The 15,013-nt window shown below is 42.0% G+C and overlaps 1 protein-coding gene across 1 annotated transcript in view; it reads left to right on the top strand.

Moving 5' to 3' along the window:
- The window catches only part of prdm6 (PR domain containing 6), a 75,359-nt gene extending 66,588 nt beyond the window's left edge, over window positions 1-8,771 (top strand). The window contains exons 8-9 of the mRNA XM_041937396.1: window positions 1,782-1,958; window positions 8,389-8,771. Coding sequence (XP_041793330.1) covers window positions 1,782-1,958; window positions 8,389-8,503 — 292 coding nt within the window. The 3' untranslated portion in view covers window positions 8,504-8,771. The remainder of the gene's footprint in view (window positions 1-1,781; window positions 1,959-8,388) is intronic.
- The last annotated feature ends 6,242 nt before the right edge of the window (window positions 8,772-15,013 follow it).

The following is a 15,013-nucleotide window of genomic DNA, read 5'->3' as shown; positions in this document are numbered from 1 at the left end:
GTACGATACGCAATGTACAGAGAAAGACATTCCAGAGCTGCATGTAGGAATGTAATGTTAAGATTCGTCAGGACTGTAAGGTTAAAATGCTGTTTAGTATGTGTGGAAAACAGACATATGTACTCAAATAAATAAAAGATATAAATTAAATAAAATAATATTTTGAAGAAAAACAGTGAATTAAACATCAAAACAATAATTCTTTGTCTAAAAAAGAGTAACGTTCATCACAACTGTTGAAGCTAAAGTTACTTTTGTAGAATTTGAGGGTGGTCATAACATTAATGTTTTGTTATTGTTTCTGTTAAATTAAGGTGATGATTTTAGTCCACAGAAGTACTTAAATTACATTGAATGCATTATAGTTTTTCAGAACTGTGTGAGCATACCATTACTTTTAGTCTCTATAAGAGTGCACTCTGTCTCATCTTCAAAGAATGACTGTGCTCAGACTGGCTTCCTGATTCCTTCAAGGATTCACCTTTATGGTCTGCATCCTTCCTTTTATGCTGTCTTTGAGAAGTGGTCAGCAACCAATAGAATAATCTGCCTCTGATCATTCTAGTTGAGTAACAAAACAATTAACCTAGATTTTTCATAACCTCGGAAATGTTTCCTGTGTCTGTAAACGGAGGCAGGAAAGCAGGAAAAATGATAATGGAAACCAGAGAGAGGATGCAAGATATGGGCAGAAGCTGCGATCACCCTGGAACTGTCGCGTAAGTTAAATCAAAGTAACGAGATAATGATAGCAGACTGTGTTCAACTCAATAAATAGAGAGAGTGTAAGATTAGATCTGCTGCTGTATGGAAGCAGGACACTCTATTAGCAGACACACAGCTATTGTTTGGTTGTTTGTTTCAGTCTGATTCACTCCCACTGCAAGCACCCATTTGGGACAACCCCCCCACCCACACACACACACACACACACTCACCAACACACACACACACACACACTCAGTCTCTTTATATCTATCTCTATCTTTTTTTCTTGTTCTGTTACTGTCTCTATCTCACTCCCTGTAACTACACACACACACACACACACACACACACACACACATAGTGATAGATGGTCCAGTCATGATCTCGGCCTGCATTGTTGATGAGGGTCATGCTGCCATGGTTACCGGACCAGTGTCTCCCCATGTGTGAGTGCGCGTGTGTGTGTGTATGTGTACGCTATCTGTGTTTGCAGACCTTACATACTTGCTTCATGCCTCTCTATCTGTTTCTGTGTCTTAATGCGTGTTTGGATCCCTGGGTGTGTTTTTTGTGTAATTAGCTGTATTTGTGTGCAGGTGTGTGTGTGTGACTACTTGTTTGTATTCTGCATGTCTGCAAGTCACCTCTATATAGCACAAAATAACAACTTTTGACCATTACCATCTGCAGAATATAAGACACTCTCTATCCTGACATCCTTGATTTGGGAAGGACAAAACTCAATGAGAAAAGACGCAACAGCAGTCAGAGAATAATAAGAAAAACGTATCAAGCATTGTTGCTACAAACTACCAGAAATGAATGAATTAATAATTTGTAACCAGTTGTAACCAAGAACTAAAAATAAACAGAGCTGCTAGCAGAATCGCGATGTACCACAAGGTCCTTCTGTAAAAACAGCATTTAGCATATATACAAATTTGCAGCGCATCTTTGAGCATCTTCCAGGTTCCGCCAAGACCTCCATCCTACCACCAGCTCTGCACGACAAGATCTGGAGCACAGGCTGCACAAACATACCCCCTTTATTTTCTCACCTGTCTCTCTCTCAGACCATACCAGTGTGGCCACTGCTCCCAGTCCTTCTCTCAGCCATCAGATTTGAGGAACCACGTCGTGACACACTCGAGTGATCGGCCCTTCAAATGTGGATACTGCGGCCGTGCATTCGCCGGTGCCACGACGCTCAACAACCACATTCGCACGCACACAGGGGAGAAGCCGTTCAAGTAAGTAACAGTGAGTACCCCCCACCCATCCAACCCACCCCACCTTCTGCTCCATCCCGCCTGGCCAGCCTGACCAGTTTCACTTACGTATGACACACAGCTAACACCTACTGACATCCTCTTAACCACCTACTGACACCCTCATTACTACTTCCTGACAGCCTAGCTTTCACCTGATGGCAACTTAGCGATTTGGGATGTCACTTTTTCTACATATTGCAGAATTAATTTTAACTAATCTGAATAAAACCCTTGCAGCCTCACCATAAACTTACAGCTAATTGCTCAGGTTTGTTTTTGTGCTATCGTTATGATAATGTAAGGCTGTCTTAGAAAAGTATCCATAATACCATCAATCATAACGTTGTTACTGGTGCTGATGATAAAGAGCCCAAGACAATACTTCACACATTGATTTTCAGAAGGTTTGGTGTCACGATTATCTGTCCGGCTCTATCTTGTTTCAAATCTCACAACCAAAAGTACGACAGGGAGGGACTGAAAAAAGACTTTGGAAACTGATACGAGCTCACAGTTTGTGCTTGTTGACCAAGATGTCATCACTGGTTACGAGGAGTAACATATAAAGATTCATTGACCAACTTAAAGAGTCAAAGGCATCATGGAGAAATACTTTATTATCAATAACGACCAGCGCTCGTTGTTGGCTGAGACCAACGCTGCTCGACATGCCACAATAAACAAACTGAGTATTTAGTTGAACTAATGAAGTGAAGCATCTTTAACTTCTCATAACATCAGTGACACTGTCACCACTCCCATTAAACTTACTTATTTTATAACATGAAGAATAGTCCAGTGGGAGCTCGAAATGTTCTGAATTTCTTCATGTTAGAAAGAAAACATTTTACTGGGAGCAAGTTAAAGCATCTTGGGGAATTTAAGTACAAATTTGAAATCTTTTTATTTAAATTTAGATCCATCTTCTGGACATTTTATTTCTGTAACTCAAAAGAGGTGAGGGTCCGGTTCAAGAACAAAACGAGCGAACAAACAAAAAACTGCTCTGCCTTTCTTGGACCTCACTTCGTGTTATAGCTCTTTTCCATTATTCATGAACCCTCTGTGGTTATGTGAGCATTTTGTTACATCTGCTGTCATAGCTGCTGTGACCTCTGACCTTTGCTTTCCTTACCCATGATTCCTGTGATGTTGGCGATCGAGGAAAACCTTCGCTCGGCCTCGTCTTTTGCTCGATGCAAATCGCCGTGGATGAGAGCATCGGTGAAAATGCACACACATCGCTCAGTGTAAATACAGAAGCAGCTCGATCACAGCACTTAGCCGCTCGGTAATGAATCTCTGCACCCTGAGATTGCTCATTTCCATTTTTTACTCGGTGAAGACTGATATAATTAGAGGGCAAGCCACACTGCAATTAGGGGTTTCTGGAAGCTGCTGTTGTCATGCTGTCATCCCGTCAGCGGTGGAGGACAATAAAGATTCCCCCAGTGGACACAGAGGTCAGCATTCAGGGAGAGGGCAGCAGGGTGACAGGGGGGAAAGGGCGAAAGAGTAAGAGATATTAAAGAAAGTGAAGAAAGCAGAATAAGGGATTTGGGTTGTGGGAAATCTGGAGGACACATATAAGGGGAAAGCTGGGGGAAGCAAATTAATGTTCTTAATAAGCAATCAGAGAAATCCGAACTTGTCATTGACGTGGGGAGCGAAAGGGCGAGAAGAACAAGTAAGAAAATGAGATAAAGAGCGCGGAGGAACAAGAGATCACGGTGTAAAAAGTGAAACGACAAGCAGCGGCGAGAAATCCGGTAAAAGCAAATCAGCGTTCTTAATAAGCAATCGGAGGAAACCCCGAACCTTTTCATCAGCACTTCAGAGTCTCGGTGGAGGCGGAGCGGGACAAAGACAATCATGGACGGGCGTCAGAAATCTTTAGCGGATCGATGGCCTTGGGGAGTTATCTCCTTTTGGACGGTGCGGCAAATAGATTAAAGCTGCCACTGTCACTTTGTCAGGAGGAAAACGCTCAACTTTATTTTCCCGCTGAGGAGACAGGGGCCGGGATTCTGTGTGGTCGGCAGCTTTTCAGCGCTGATACTCGCTGGACTGTGGGGCCTGTCAGACTGCTGCTGTTCTCTCTGCTGTTCCTTTGTGCGGCTGTGTTCTGTGTTCTGTGTAAGCACTTTTTCTTTCAGGGCTGCGTTAAACTGCAGCCATTTAAACTTTGTCTTCCTGTAGCACTGAAGCTCAGAGGATAGAAACGTGAAAAGTTTCAGCCCTTAAATGATTCTGGGACAGTATATGCAGTACATCCTTTGTCGCCTGAAGACTTTTAATCTGATCTCTGAGCAGTGGCTTCGTTCATCTGCGTAAACGAAAGCCTGCTTTCTCGCCTGTGATTGGACTTATGTTGTTCATGCATTACCTGTATTATACTCTTTCTTACTTGTACAACATATATTTTATTTTTTTTTGCAAATTACATAAGCACTCAGTTAAGCAGTCATTTACTATAACGCCTCCAACCTCCTCCAAAACACAAATTTCCCCCCACCTCACATGTTTGAGACTCAACACAATTCACAGTTGAGTTTCCAAACATCAACCCTGACCTACAACGATGTTCCCAAATTGAGGGCAATCTCCACAACATGGACAGTAACATAGTTACCAAAATAGTTTTATAGCTGACAAAAATGTCAGTTTTAAGCCATGTAAACGCCTAAACTTCAGTTAAAACTTAACCTAAACTTAAGTTTTATCATAAAGCTGCAGAAAAACTGCAGACATCCAAATCTATCAGACATATAACAAGATTATAATCCCATTGGAGCATTTGTGTCCACCTGATGAATGTTGAATGATGATGAAGTCCCATATTCAGAGAGACACATATCCCCTTACAAGAGAAATCAAGAGTTGTTTACACACTGTCATATAAAGTCATAGTCACATTTAGCACAAAAGAAAACACCTTAGAGACATGAAACATGGCAGGGTTTCCAAAGCAGGTTTATCTTGTTAAATTATTCCAAACCAGGGCACATCATAGGAAAATGCAGTTTTGCCAACTTCAAAACAGCCTCTGGGGACCCTGAAGATTGAACCTTTTTCCTATGATGGACCATTTCAATTTTTATGACATCCTTCAAGGACCATACTGAAGTATTGGGCATATATATGACGCTAATCTCTGCTAGTCACAGCTGCTTTTCTAGGTTTGGGCTACTCAGTGTTGAGTTAAACAGTCTTTGCCAGAGCTGCTCTCAGTAGCAGGTCGTTGCTTTGCAGCTCAATGGTTTCATGCTGTAGGTTTTCCGACACATCAGCTGGTTCCCCATTAAACAACAAATATTTTCAGTTCCTTTTGTTTACTGTTCATGTCCTGAAACCTGAAGAAAGCATTTTACAAGCAAGACAGGACATTTACCATGAATGACCTTAAAGGTGAAACGGTACAAATGAATCTCATCTATCTTTATCAGGCAGTTGGTGTTTGTATGCTTATTGGTGGCAGGGTGGTAGTCTGCTGTGGGTTCAGAAGATCAATTTAAAGGGAAGTTTGGTGAGAGCCTGAGGGACAGTCTAACTGTTGCAGGGGAATCAAGAGGCTAAAAGTTGTATATGGCAACAGAGTTGTGTGATTGTGTGGTTGTGATTCTCAGTGGCTGCAGTACTGACAGCAGCACATTCACATTATTGATCACAGTATTGATATTAACAATATTCACTCAATAGAACTCATAACAAGTGGAAAAACTTGAATAAGTTGCAGGTTCAGGGTAGAATTTAGTAAAAAATTGATGCTGCCTGAATGCTCCCACAGTAAATTTTAACAATGCGGTTAATGGAGATTTGTACACGTCCGTCTGCCTCTTGGCTCCATCAGTCCTATCAATATGTGACTGAACACAATCTGTACTTGTTTACTTCCCATCCTGTCCCCTTTCATAGAAAAGATTAAGAAGTGAGCTGAAACTTCACTGATCCTTGAGGGAAAGTGATTAAAGCTGTCTCTGTCATTTTGTCAGCACAAAGTGCTCAACGTTATTTTTCCCCGCTGAGAAAAGAAGGATTCGGCCGGTAACAGACGCTGGCTGGTCGATAGCCGGCGGACTGTGGCCGCCTGGTTTCAGCTCCGCTCTTTGTTCCGCCGGAGGACCGTCTTCGTGTCTGTCCTGGTGGATAAGTCGCTGTGACAGTGGAGCTTCAGAGGACCTTTGATGTCAGTAGCTGTTGTGGTTTTGTAGATATACAGATGAATTAGACCACCTTGAGGGCAGAGCAGTTCGGCTCAGTCAGGCCTCTGCTTTGTTTTTCTTGTGCAGTAAGAAATTTGCAAAATGAGAAGGATTCAAATGGAAGATCCGTCTGCTAAATGTCTTTTTCAGCGTCAATACTGTAAAGTGCCTCACACACATTTAAATATACTTACAAAATGCAGCGCTTTCAATCGCAGAGCATTCAGGAGCATCGCTGGCATTTTTGTAGGATAGTTTACAAGCTGTCATTATCTGACACTGTCACTCCATCTTTCATCTGTCAGTCACTGATCATCAAAAATGTATAAAGTACACATGAAGACCAATGTCCATGTAGAGAGAACTTCTTGACAGAGGCAAAGCAGTGATATATAACAAAATTGAAGTTAGCAAATAATAGGGTTAGGGCTAGCTTGTGTTATGCTAACTGAATGCCAACAAAAAGTTGGCTATTCAATGCATAGTGTGTTTCGTGTTAGTTCAGCAGCTCTTTTGACACCTATAGTAAACCGCCAGCAGGTGGCGTCCACCCTTGTGCACAACATTACAGTTATACCGAGATCCTGAGTAGCTATCATTGTGTGCAGCCTCTCACATTACATGTTATAGCCTGCACAACCAGGGAAGTGTCTAATTTTAACTACATACCCAACAAATCCCCATCGATCAAAAAGTGAGTGAATGTCAAAGGTGTAGTCACACATTACTCTGTCTGTCCTTAGACACTGCACTCACAACGACTACGTCACCAGATGGGTGGCGACAGACATATTTGGAATAACATTACTACCTGTAATGCTTCCATATTTTATTTCGACCATTGGCTCCATGATCGCACCATCAGCCAATGCAGCAGCGTAACCAATGCCAGAGCCACAGCACACAGGCAGCCGGCTGGCCTCCCCCTGCCTTTGCATCGCTATTGGCTAGCAGAAAGCCATCATTAGTTATACGTTTTTGCTTTGAGCTGTTACATCATGTATTGTTGGCTAAAAGCAACACCTTTAGTTGGCATCATGGATCGTGTTACTGGTGAAGCACTTTGGCAAGCCAGCCAACTGACAGGCCCGCTCAGACAGCTCATCTTATGTCACTGATGTCCATCAGTGACATAAGATGAGCTGTATTGTTGCATTCAGAGTGGTACTCCTTCACTGTGATGAACACTGGCCAAGAAATCACGTCTCTAGCAAAAATCTAACCTGCTTTAACCAGATTTTTTTCCATTGACACAAAATTTATCACATGCGATTAATGCAGAACATCAAAATTAACCAGGTTATTAAATTATAAACACGCTGACTTTTATGAGATACTGATGGAAAATTCAAGTTAAAAAGCTTCCAGTTTCCATTGTTCTGCCCACACTGGACTGAGTTTCAGTCCAGAAAAATATACACGCCTCTCCTTCCTTATCTCGCATGCCCTTCCCTCCCCGTCCTCACCCTATCTATCTCACAGCATGTTAGTCTTGTTTCAGGGCTGCTAAGTCCAATACCTCAACACAGCTTTCTCTTTGAAGAGTCCCCCCGCACACACCCTTAATCCAGCACACACACACACACACATTTATATACGTTTAACTGCCCCCTAACCCCCCTCCAGCTCAGACTAAAAGCTCCCTCTCTTCTCTCTTTCAATTGAAAGTGACAGTGACGCTGCTTTATCAGGCCTGGATATGTCTGTGCTTGTGTGTGTCGGTGTGTTAAAGTGTGTGTGAGATGGGAATACCTTCCCCAGACCACTAGATAGATTATTGACAGGTGGTCCTTGTGTGTGTGTGTGTGTGTGTGTGTGTTTGTCGGTGTGTGTGTGTGTGTGTTTGTCGGTGTGTGTGTGTGTGTGTGTGCGTAATTTGTCGGTCAGGTTGTGAAGATCAGGGCAACAATTACAGCTTGCTGCTCCATTGGGCCTCACACACACTTTATACCGTCACTGGATATTAGAGTTAGCAGGGAGATGTGTGTGTGTGTGTGTGTGTGTGTGTGTGTTGACAGATGTAAAGGTTGCATCTGTGTGTTTGTTTTGTTTAGTCCTGTGCTCTTGCTCTTCAACAGTGTTGTGTTTTTCTGACCTTCTCTTCATGCAAACTCGTAAACTAATCGCCATTTCTTATCTGTCTTCTGTGCGTTTCTGTGTGTGTGTGTGTGTGTGTGTGTGTGTGTGTGTGTGTGTGTGTGTGACAGGTGCGAGCGTTGCGACCGCAGCTTCACACAGGCCACTCAGCTCAGCCGCCATCAGCGACTTCCCAACGAGTGTAAACCAGTGAACGAGAGCAGCGAGTCCATCGAGGTGGATTAACCCTCGACTGAAAAATACTGACGCCGCATCCACATTAAGGCAGCTAAATCTGAAAACGCATCTTTTCCTCTCTGTTTTTGGCCCGTCATCCACACTGAGACTGCTTATTTTTACAGCCAAAAACAAGATTAAAAAAAAAAAGAAAATTGACAGCGGATAAATCTGAAAATGCTCAGGATTACTCTGGAAAGCACACAACCTCCAACAAATGATATCAGAAATTTAATTTTAGATTAGGCTCCATAATGTGCACACAGGAGGAAAACTGCATAGTTTTTGTTTATTGATTCAATAGTTTATTGACTCTCTACTGTCATATTCCTATAGTGAAACCAGAATGCACTGATCAGTAGTTACAGGTCAAGTTAATGAGTTTGTGTTACATTTGAAAATTGAAGTGTTTCTAACCTGAGAGAGCGACGTAGCTTTAAAATGCTTTATGTCACTGTGGAAAAGAAAAGTACAACAGAAGCCTGCTAAATTATGTTTACGGGATGTGTGGCGGTAAATTTGAGAAGGAAACTTTCTGTCGCCTCTCATTCTGTGATCGCTTAGTTTAAAAGTCAGTATAGCCCTTCTCGGGGTGCAGGTGGTGTCGTTAAGCTGCGTTTATACTGATTTTGTCAGCTGACTTTAGCATCGGGTCAGCAGGTAAACTGGTATATCAGCCAGGATCAAATCATAATTTCATGCTTGTCTGGTTGTGTGACAGCAGAAACAGGAAGCACTTCACTAAAACTGAAGCATTGAGACACATTATCGTTCCACTGCTGAACACTTTAGCTCTTATTAACAGCTTAGTTGTTTGCTGACCAATAAAGGAAGGCGGAGAGGAGATTTTACCGCTCTCCGGCTGTCCTGGCGTTTCAGTGCGGACGGAGAGCTGAAAACGGACGTCATTGTTGAAGAGCGTTTTCACATTTAGCAGGTTTAGTGTGAACAGTTTGGACTTGACTGACTGACTCTTGGGGAGGAGGGACATCCTGCTGGAGAGAATCCTGATTCAACCAAACCAAAGATCCTTTTTTTTTTTTTTTTTCCAGCAGAGCAGATCTTTCAGATAAAGGGGTCGGACTAATGAACTTAATGTTTTGTGGATGAGGATATTTATTGGAGGCTTTTGGGAATCCCGTCAGGTTTCCCTCCAAAGAAAACTCTTTCTTGAAACCGGGACAGAAACAACGAAATACCAAAAAATCCAGACTGAGGTTCTGTCTGTAGCTTTACTTCTCAGTTTCTTTCTTTCTTTTTGCGACAGCGATGCCAAAGGAGGGCGTGACCAAAGCAAACAGACTGATAATGCACAACGAGCAGCAACACAAACATCTGAGGATGGCGCTCGAGCTCTACATCACCAAATGAACAAAATAACATGACGAGGAGTATGTATTGTAAAAAAAAAAAAGAAGTACAAAAGAAAAACAAAGGACAAAAGAAAAACAAAGTATATTTATCTTGTTGCTCATATCATGCTTCGGGCACTTTTGTTTCAGAATGTTGCTAATTTAATTTTTGCAGCCTGATGGTGGCAGATGAAGAGAGAGAAGAGAAGAAGAGAAGAAGAGAAGGAGGAAATACTGAAGAGGTTTTTATCGAAACAATCCCACAGCTCACAGAGAGCTGTGCTGAGTATGAAGTGTTTAGAAGCGTATTTGGGTTAAAGTCAGTCCATGTTTTGTCTCATCTAAGCGTTTGAAGCATTTCTTCCATCGTGCTCCATCTGTTCAGTTACCTTCAATTTTAGAGGAATATCCGACATCCGATCATCTGAGGCACAAACGTCGTAAAATCCAAAAAGGGCAAACGTTTCGGGTTCGATGAATACTTTCTCATCTCTCTCGTTAGAAGTTCTGTCTCATAGAGTATATTTGCTACGCAATACAAGTTTGAATCCATTCACAAGCAATCTCAGATTTGTAAATATTCCTGTGTCATTACGATACACTTTGTATGAAAATGAGTAACGATAAAAGCACAGTTATTACATGGACACCAAATAGGTTTTTGTGCCTGAGAGTTTAAAAAGCTTTAATAATAATAATAATGATGATAATAATAATCTGAAAACTGTAACTTCCCAAAGACCAACAGAGTGTTGAACCTGGTGGATGTAAACCTGCCGTCCAGACCAAAACTCAGAGGGATGTTTCACTGCAGGGAAACACCTTTAATGTTGTCACACAAACGTCTGTAAGAGTCCTGAGCACCTTCAGTCACCGTCAAAGCTAAAGTATGGACTTCCACTCTCAGCCTTAGTTATTTCATTATTGTGAATACCAACTGCAGACGTGGAAAATCTGCTCACATCTGGCCGTGCCGAGCAGAAATGTTGCATTTCAGCTCGACTGCAGCTGAGTGTCGGCGGACTCGGCTGTGTTCTGGCATTTAGGGACCAAACATGAGCCAGCCCTCAGACTGTAGCAGTCACAACCACTCCTGGTTACCTTTTTGGCTGTAGCATTGATCTGCTTCTGTGATTGGCTGCCTGCAAAGGTTGCTTCAGCCTATCAGTGGTCCCGTAGTTCCACAGTCCAATCAGCATCACTTCATGAGCTGCTTGTCCTACTTTATGTCTGCATCGTCAGGTTTCTTGTTTGTCGGACTATTTGACTATCAAGACATTTTTAGACATTCTGCTATTGTGTGAATTCTGTGAAGTTATGACAGTTATAATCATTTTAGATTTTGCCAGATGAAATTTGATGCCACTCTTCAAATGTGAACATGTTTAGCATACGTCACCTGTTTGTGGTCACCTGTTGTGTGTGTCACTTCATCTGCACACATTTCTTGCTAAATTAAAAGTTTTATTCAGAAAACCATGTTGAAGTTTCTAAATTGGAGCAGAATTGTACGTTTTTTTCCACGTCTTCCAGTGAGCTATGAACACAACAGTAAGACCTGAAAGGAAGCAGTTTCACATTTTCACAGATGAAGAGTTTATTCCCAAAACTTGATGCATGTTAGCCACAAATCATCAAGTGTTTCAGATGGATTATAAAACATATTCCTATCATTCAGATGGTTTATGTCCATTTAGATCAATTCTGCGATCATAAATCCTGATGTTTGTGCTGCGCTGCAGATCCACAGCACAGACTTGTTGGGACTGAACCAACAGCTCTTCAGACTCTTACAGACGTGTTTGTGTTACGAACAGCAGCCAGAGTGAGACATCTCTTTATTCAGAATGCTGACTGATCCAATGCTGTATATAGAAAAATACAAACTACGTGCTTTTTATATGAGGGATCAGTGGGACTGAGGTGGAATAATCTGACAAACACAAATGTGAATATGAACCAGAGCTCTGAGCAAATTCACGACTGTTCACATCTGTCAGGATCCAGAGGATGAACCTCGAGAGCAACTTCTCCGGCTGCCGTGTATTTAAACTAAAAGCACACCTGAGATTACCGACCGAACAGACACAACCTGATGAGATGTTTCTACAAGCTCCAGTGGAATTTGACGGCAGAAAATGTTTCTGGTTTTTTTTACGGGCCCCTCTTCTGACTTCACAAGGTGACAAATATGTAGAGTTGTTCCAAGTCATTCTGGGAAATGTAGGCAATCTCTGACTGAAGGACAAGAACTCAGAGTAGATTGATGAACTTTGGATGTTCAAATGTTCAAACCTACTGCCTACTCTTTAAAAGTGAAAAATAAAAGCCACATTTGGAGCTGTGTCATAAATTAAAGGTTTCTAATAGTTCACATGCAGAATGAATTTTTCCTCCATTGGTTGGAAATGTAAAAGACTTTCTCTGGATCAGCTGGGCAGAAAATGAATGTTGCTCAGCCTTCTGATGATGATAATCATTTCCTCTGTAATATGACTGACAGGACCTGATGATTCGTGCCAAACAGAAAGACTCTATGAATCCATTTTGACCCGATCTTGTTTGCATGATTTCTCTGACTCCTCCCCCCCCCCTTTTTTATAACGAATGACAAAATGAGATCAAAAACCAAAAAGACATTGTTCCATAGGAAATAAAGCTGAAATCCAGTTTTGATTCTTATCAGTGGTTCTCTCTGTGATTTTATCGCTCTCCAATGTCTGTCCATGCAGCTGTCCAGAGGATGTGAAAGAAGTTCAGCTTCATTTTTAACTAACAAATAACTTTAAAACAGCTCCAGTCTTTTCAGAGTTTTGCCAGTTGGGACTGAAAACTAACGAGAATTAAAAGTGAAGGCAGACATTATTCTGTGTTTTGAATAAGAGTGACTTGTTTGAAGTTCTTGCTCAACTGTGATTGGAGCATTTCAGAAAGGGGTGTGGCTTCTGTCCTGCACCACGCAAATCACCTGAGATTATCACTTAACTGTGAGCTAAAACAATAACACGAACCCCCACACAGGAGGTTTACTGACCGATCAACAGCTGCCTCTACTTACTGTTAATAATCTGTAACACACACACACACACACACACACACAGCACCGGCCTGACCTCAGCTCTGTCAGTCTGCAAACACAAACTGGACTTTCCACTTTCCAGTCTGATTTCAGAGATTATTCCTGCGAGGATTCCACAAATTCACCAAAACAAACACAGTCAGAGCTTTCAAGCATCCATCACAGCCGTTTTTTCACCGTGGGAACCGGATCCAGAACCCGAGGCCAAACAAGTGATCACACAACCGGGCTTCGTGTCATTTTCCTTTCTGTGAGTCCAGATTAGATTATGTGTAATGAGATTATGGAAGTGGTAGTTTTAATTAGAAGACAAGCAAACAGAGAGAAACTGCTGACTGAGAGACAAGCACGAGGAGGGGAAAAAAGGTTTTTAACTGTTCCACTTTTATTTATTTGAACAAGTATGAAATAAGAAAAGACCTCAACATAATGTGCAAGCAGAGAGAGAAACCCCTCTGGAACAACTCCTCCATAACCTAAATGGTATAAATCATTCACAATCCAGATACGTCACATCTAATTACATAATTATGATAACCCAGGTTGAAGTGGGGGGATGTCAGTCCTGTCTACAGCTGTTGATGATAGCTGTAGACAGGACTGACATCTGTAAAGCATCGGTAAAACGTATTTAGGTATCTGAAGCACCGCGACTGTCCCCCTACAGAGTTGTTTGTTTCCACCTGATGAATGTGAGACCAGGATTTACTCTGTCAGCTCCTGAACGAGATATCTGCAGCTCAGCGTTCTCACTGCGTCTGTCTGCTGCTCAGCTGGTGCTGTTTCAAGCTTTCTCTGAGGCCGATGATCAGAGTGAAGTCAGATCTGTTTATAGAGCCAAATAATGTGCTTCACACAGCAAATATGAACTGACAGACAGACAGACAGACAGATGGCGGTGCTGGTTAGGCCTGAGAGAACAGGTAAGTTTTATGCTTGCTTTTAAAAGACAGTACAGTTTTGGTACATCTTGTATCATCGAGCAGTTTGTGGCAGAAAGTGGACTGAATTTACTCCTGATCACGTGTTCAGACCACAGAGTCAGATGACACTGCGATCTGATCTGAGTATGGGATTAATACGTGAGAGCCAAGCGACACCACAACAGTTACAGGTCAGAAAACCAAAGCGATGAAGCGCTCGGTGGAGCTGAGGGAGCTGCAGAGTCAGGTGATCTGTCAGTTCGGTTCGTCACTACAAGTCACGTGATCGATTGTTAACAAGGAATATTGATTAGAGCAGCTTTAAAGGTCCAGTGTGTAGGATTTAGTGCCATCTAGTGATGAGGTAACAGATTGCAGTCGACTGAACACCCTTTTCCTCGCTAAAAACACGAAGTACATGAAAGGTGCTCTCTGGAGCCGTGTTGGGTTTGTCCTTTCTGGGCTACTGTAGAAAAATGACAGCACAACATGGTGGACGAGGACCCGCTCCCTCTGGAGTTACAAAGAGCAAACACTCAGTGATTCTTATTTTCAGGTGATTGCACACTAATGAAAACAGAACTGTGAATATTGCAAATATAAATCGTACACACTGAACTCCAGAGTGATTTAGGTCTGTTGAAATAATGAAAATCTTTACAATGTGGGGAATTCAATTCTGTAAAAACAAGCAAATGTTTTTCAGCAAAGTTTCTCTTATTTTGAACATAAAACCTGAGTCTAAGCTCTGAGTCCTCGGGCTAACTTGTAGCTTCACCTCTGACGATACTGCTGGGAGGTCTGACTGTTTTTATCAGCTGTGACAGCGACAACAGAAGAAGAAGGTGATGATATAGAAAATAGGTCATCAATAATAACAGTGTTTGTCAGGTATTAGTGAAGCTGATTAGCCTTACCACTGTGTGAGTGTGTGTGTGTGTGTGTGTGAGTGTGTGTTTAATGGGTGTAATGGCTTACTTTTGGTGGTATTTCCTGTCAGGGGGAAAATATTAAGCAGACGCGAGGTCGCACTTTCAAAACCAATTAGACATGAAGCTGCAGAGGTTTTTTTTTTTCTCGTTTTAATTGGAAACATGTTGGAGGAGAAAAGTGGGAAAGTTTCACTGTGAGAAAATCTGTCTGAAACATGTTCTGTGTGTGTGTG

The sequence above is a fragment of the Chelmon rostratus genome, chromosome 5 (assembly GCF_017976325.1).
Source record: "Chelmon rostratus isolate fCheRos1 chromosome 5, fCheRos1.pri, whole genome shotgun sequence".
Lineage (NCBI taxonomy): Eukaryota > Metazoa > Chordata > Actinopteri > Chaetodontiformes > Chaetodontidae > Chelmon > Chelmon rostratus.
Note: the sequence above shows the minus strand (reverse complement) of the source record. Positions and strands in the feature narration are given on the sequence as shown.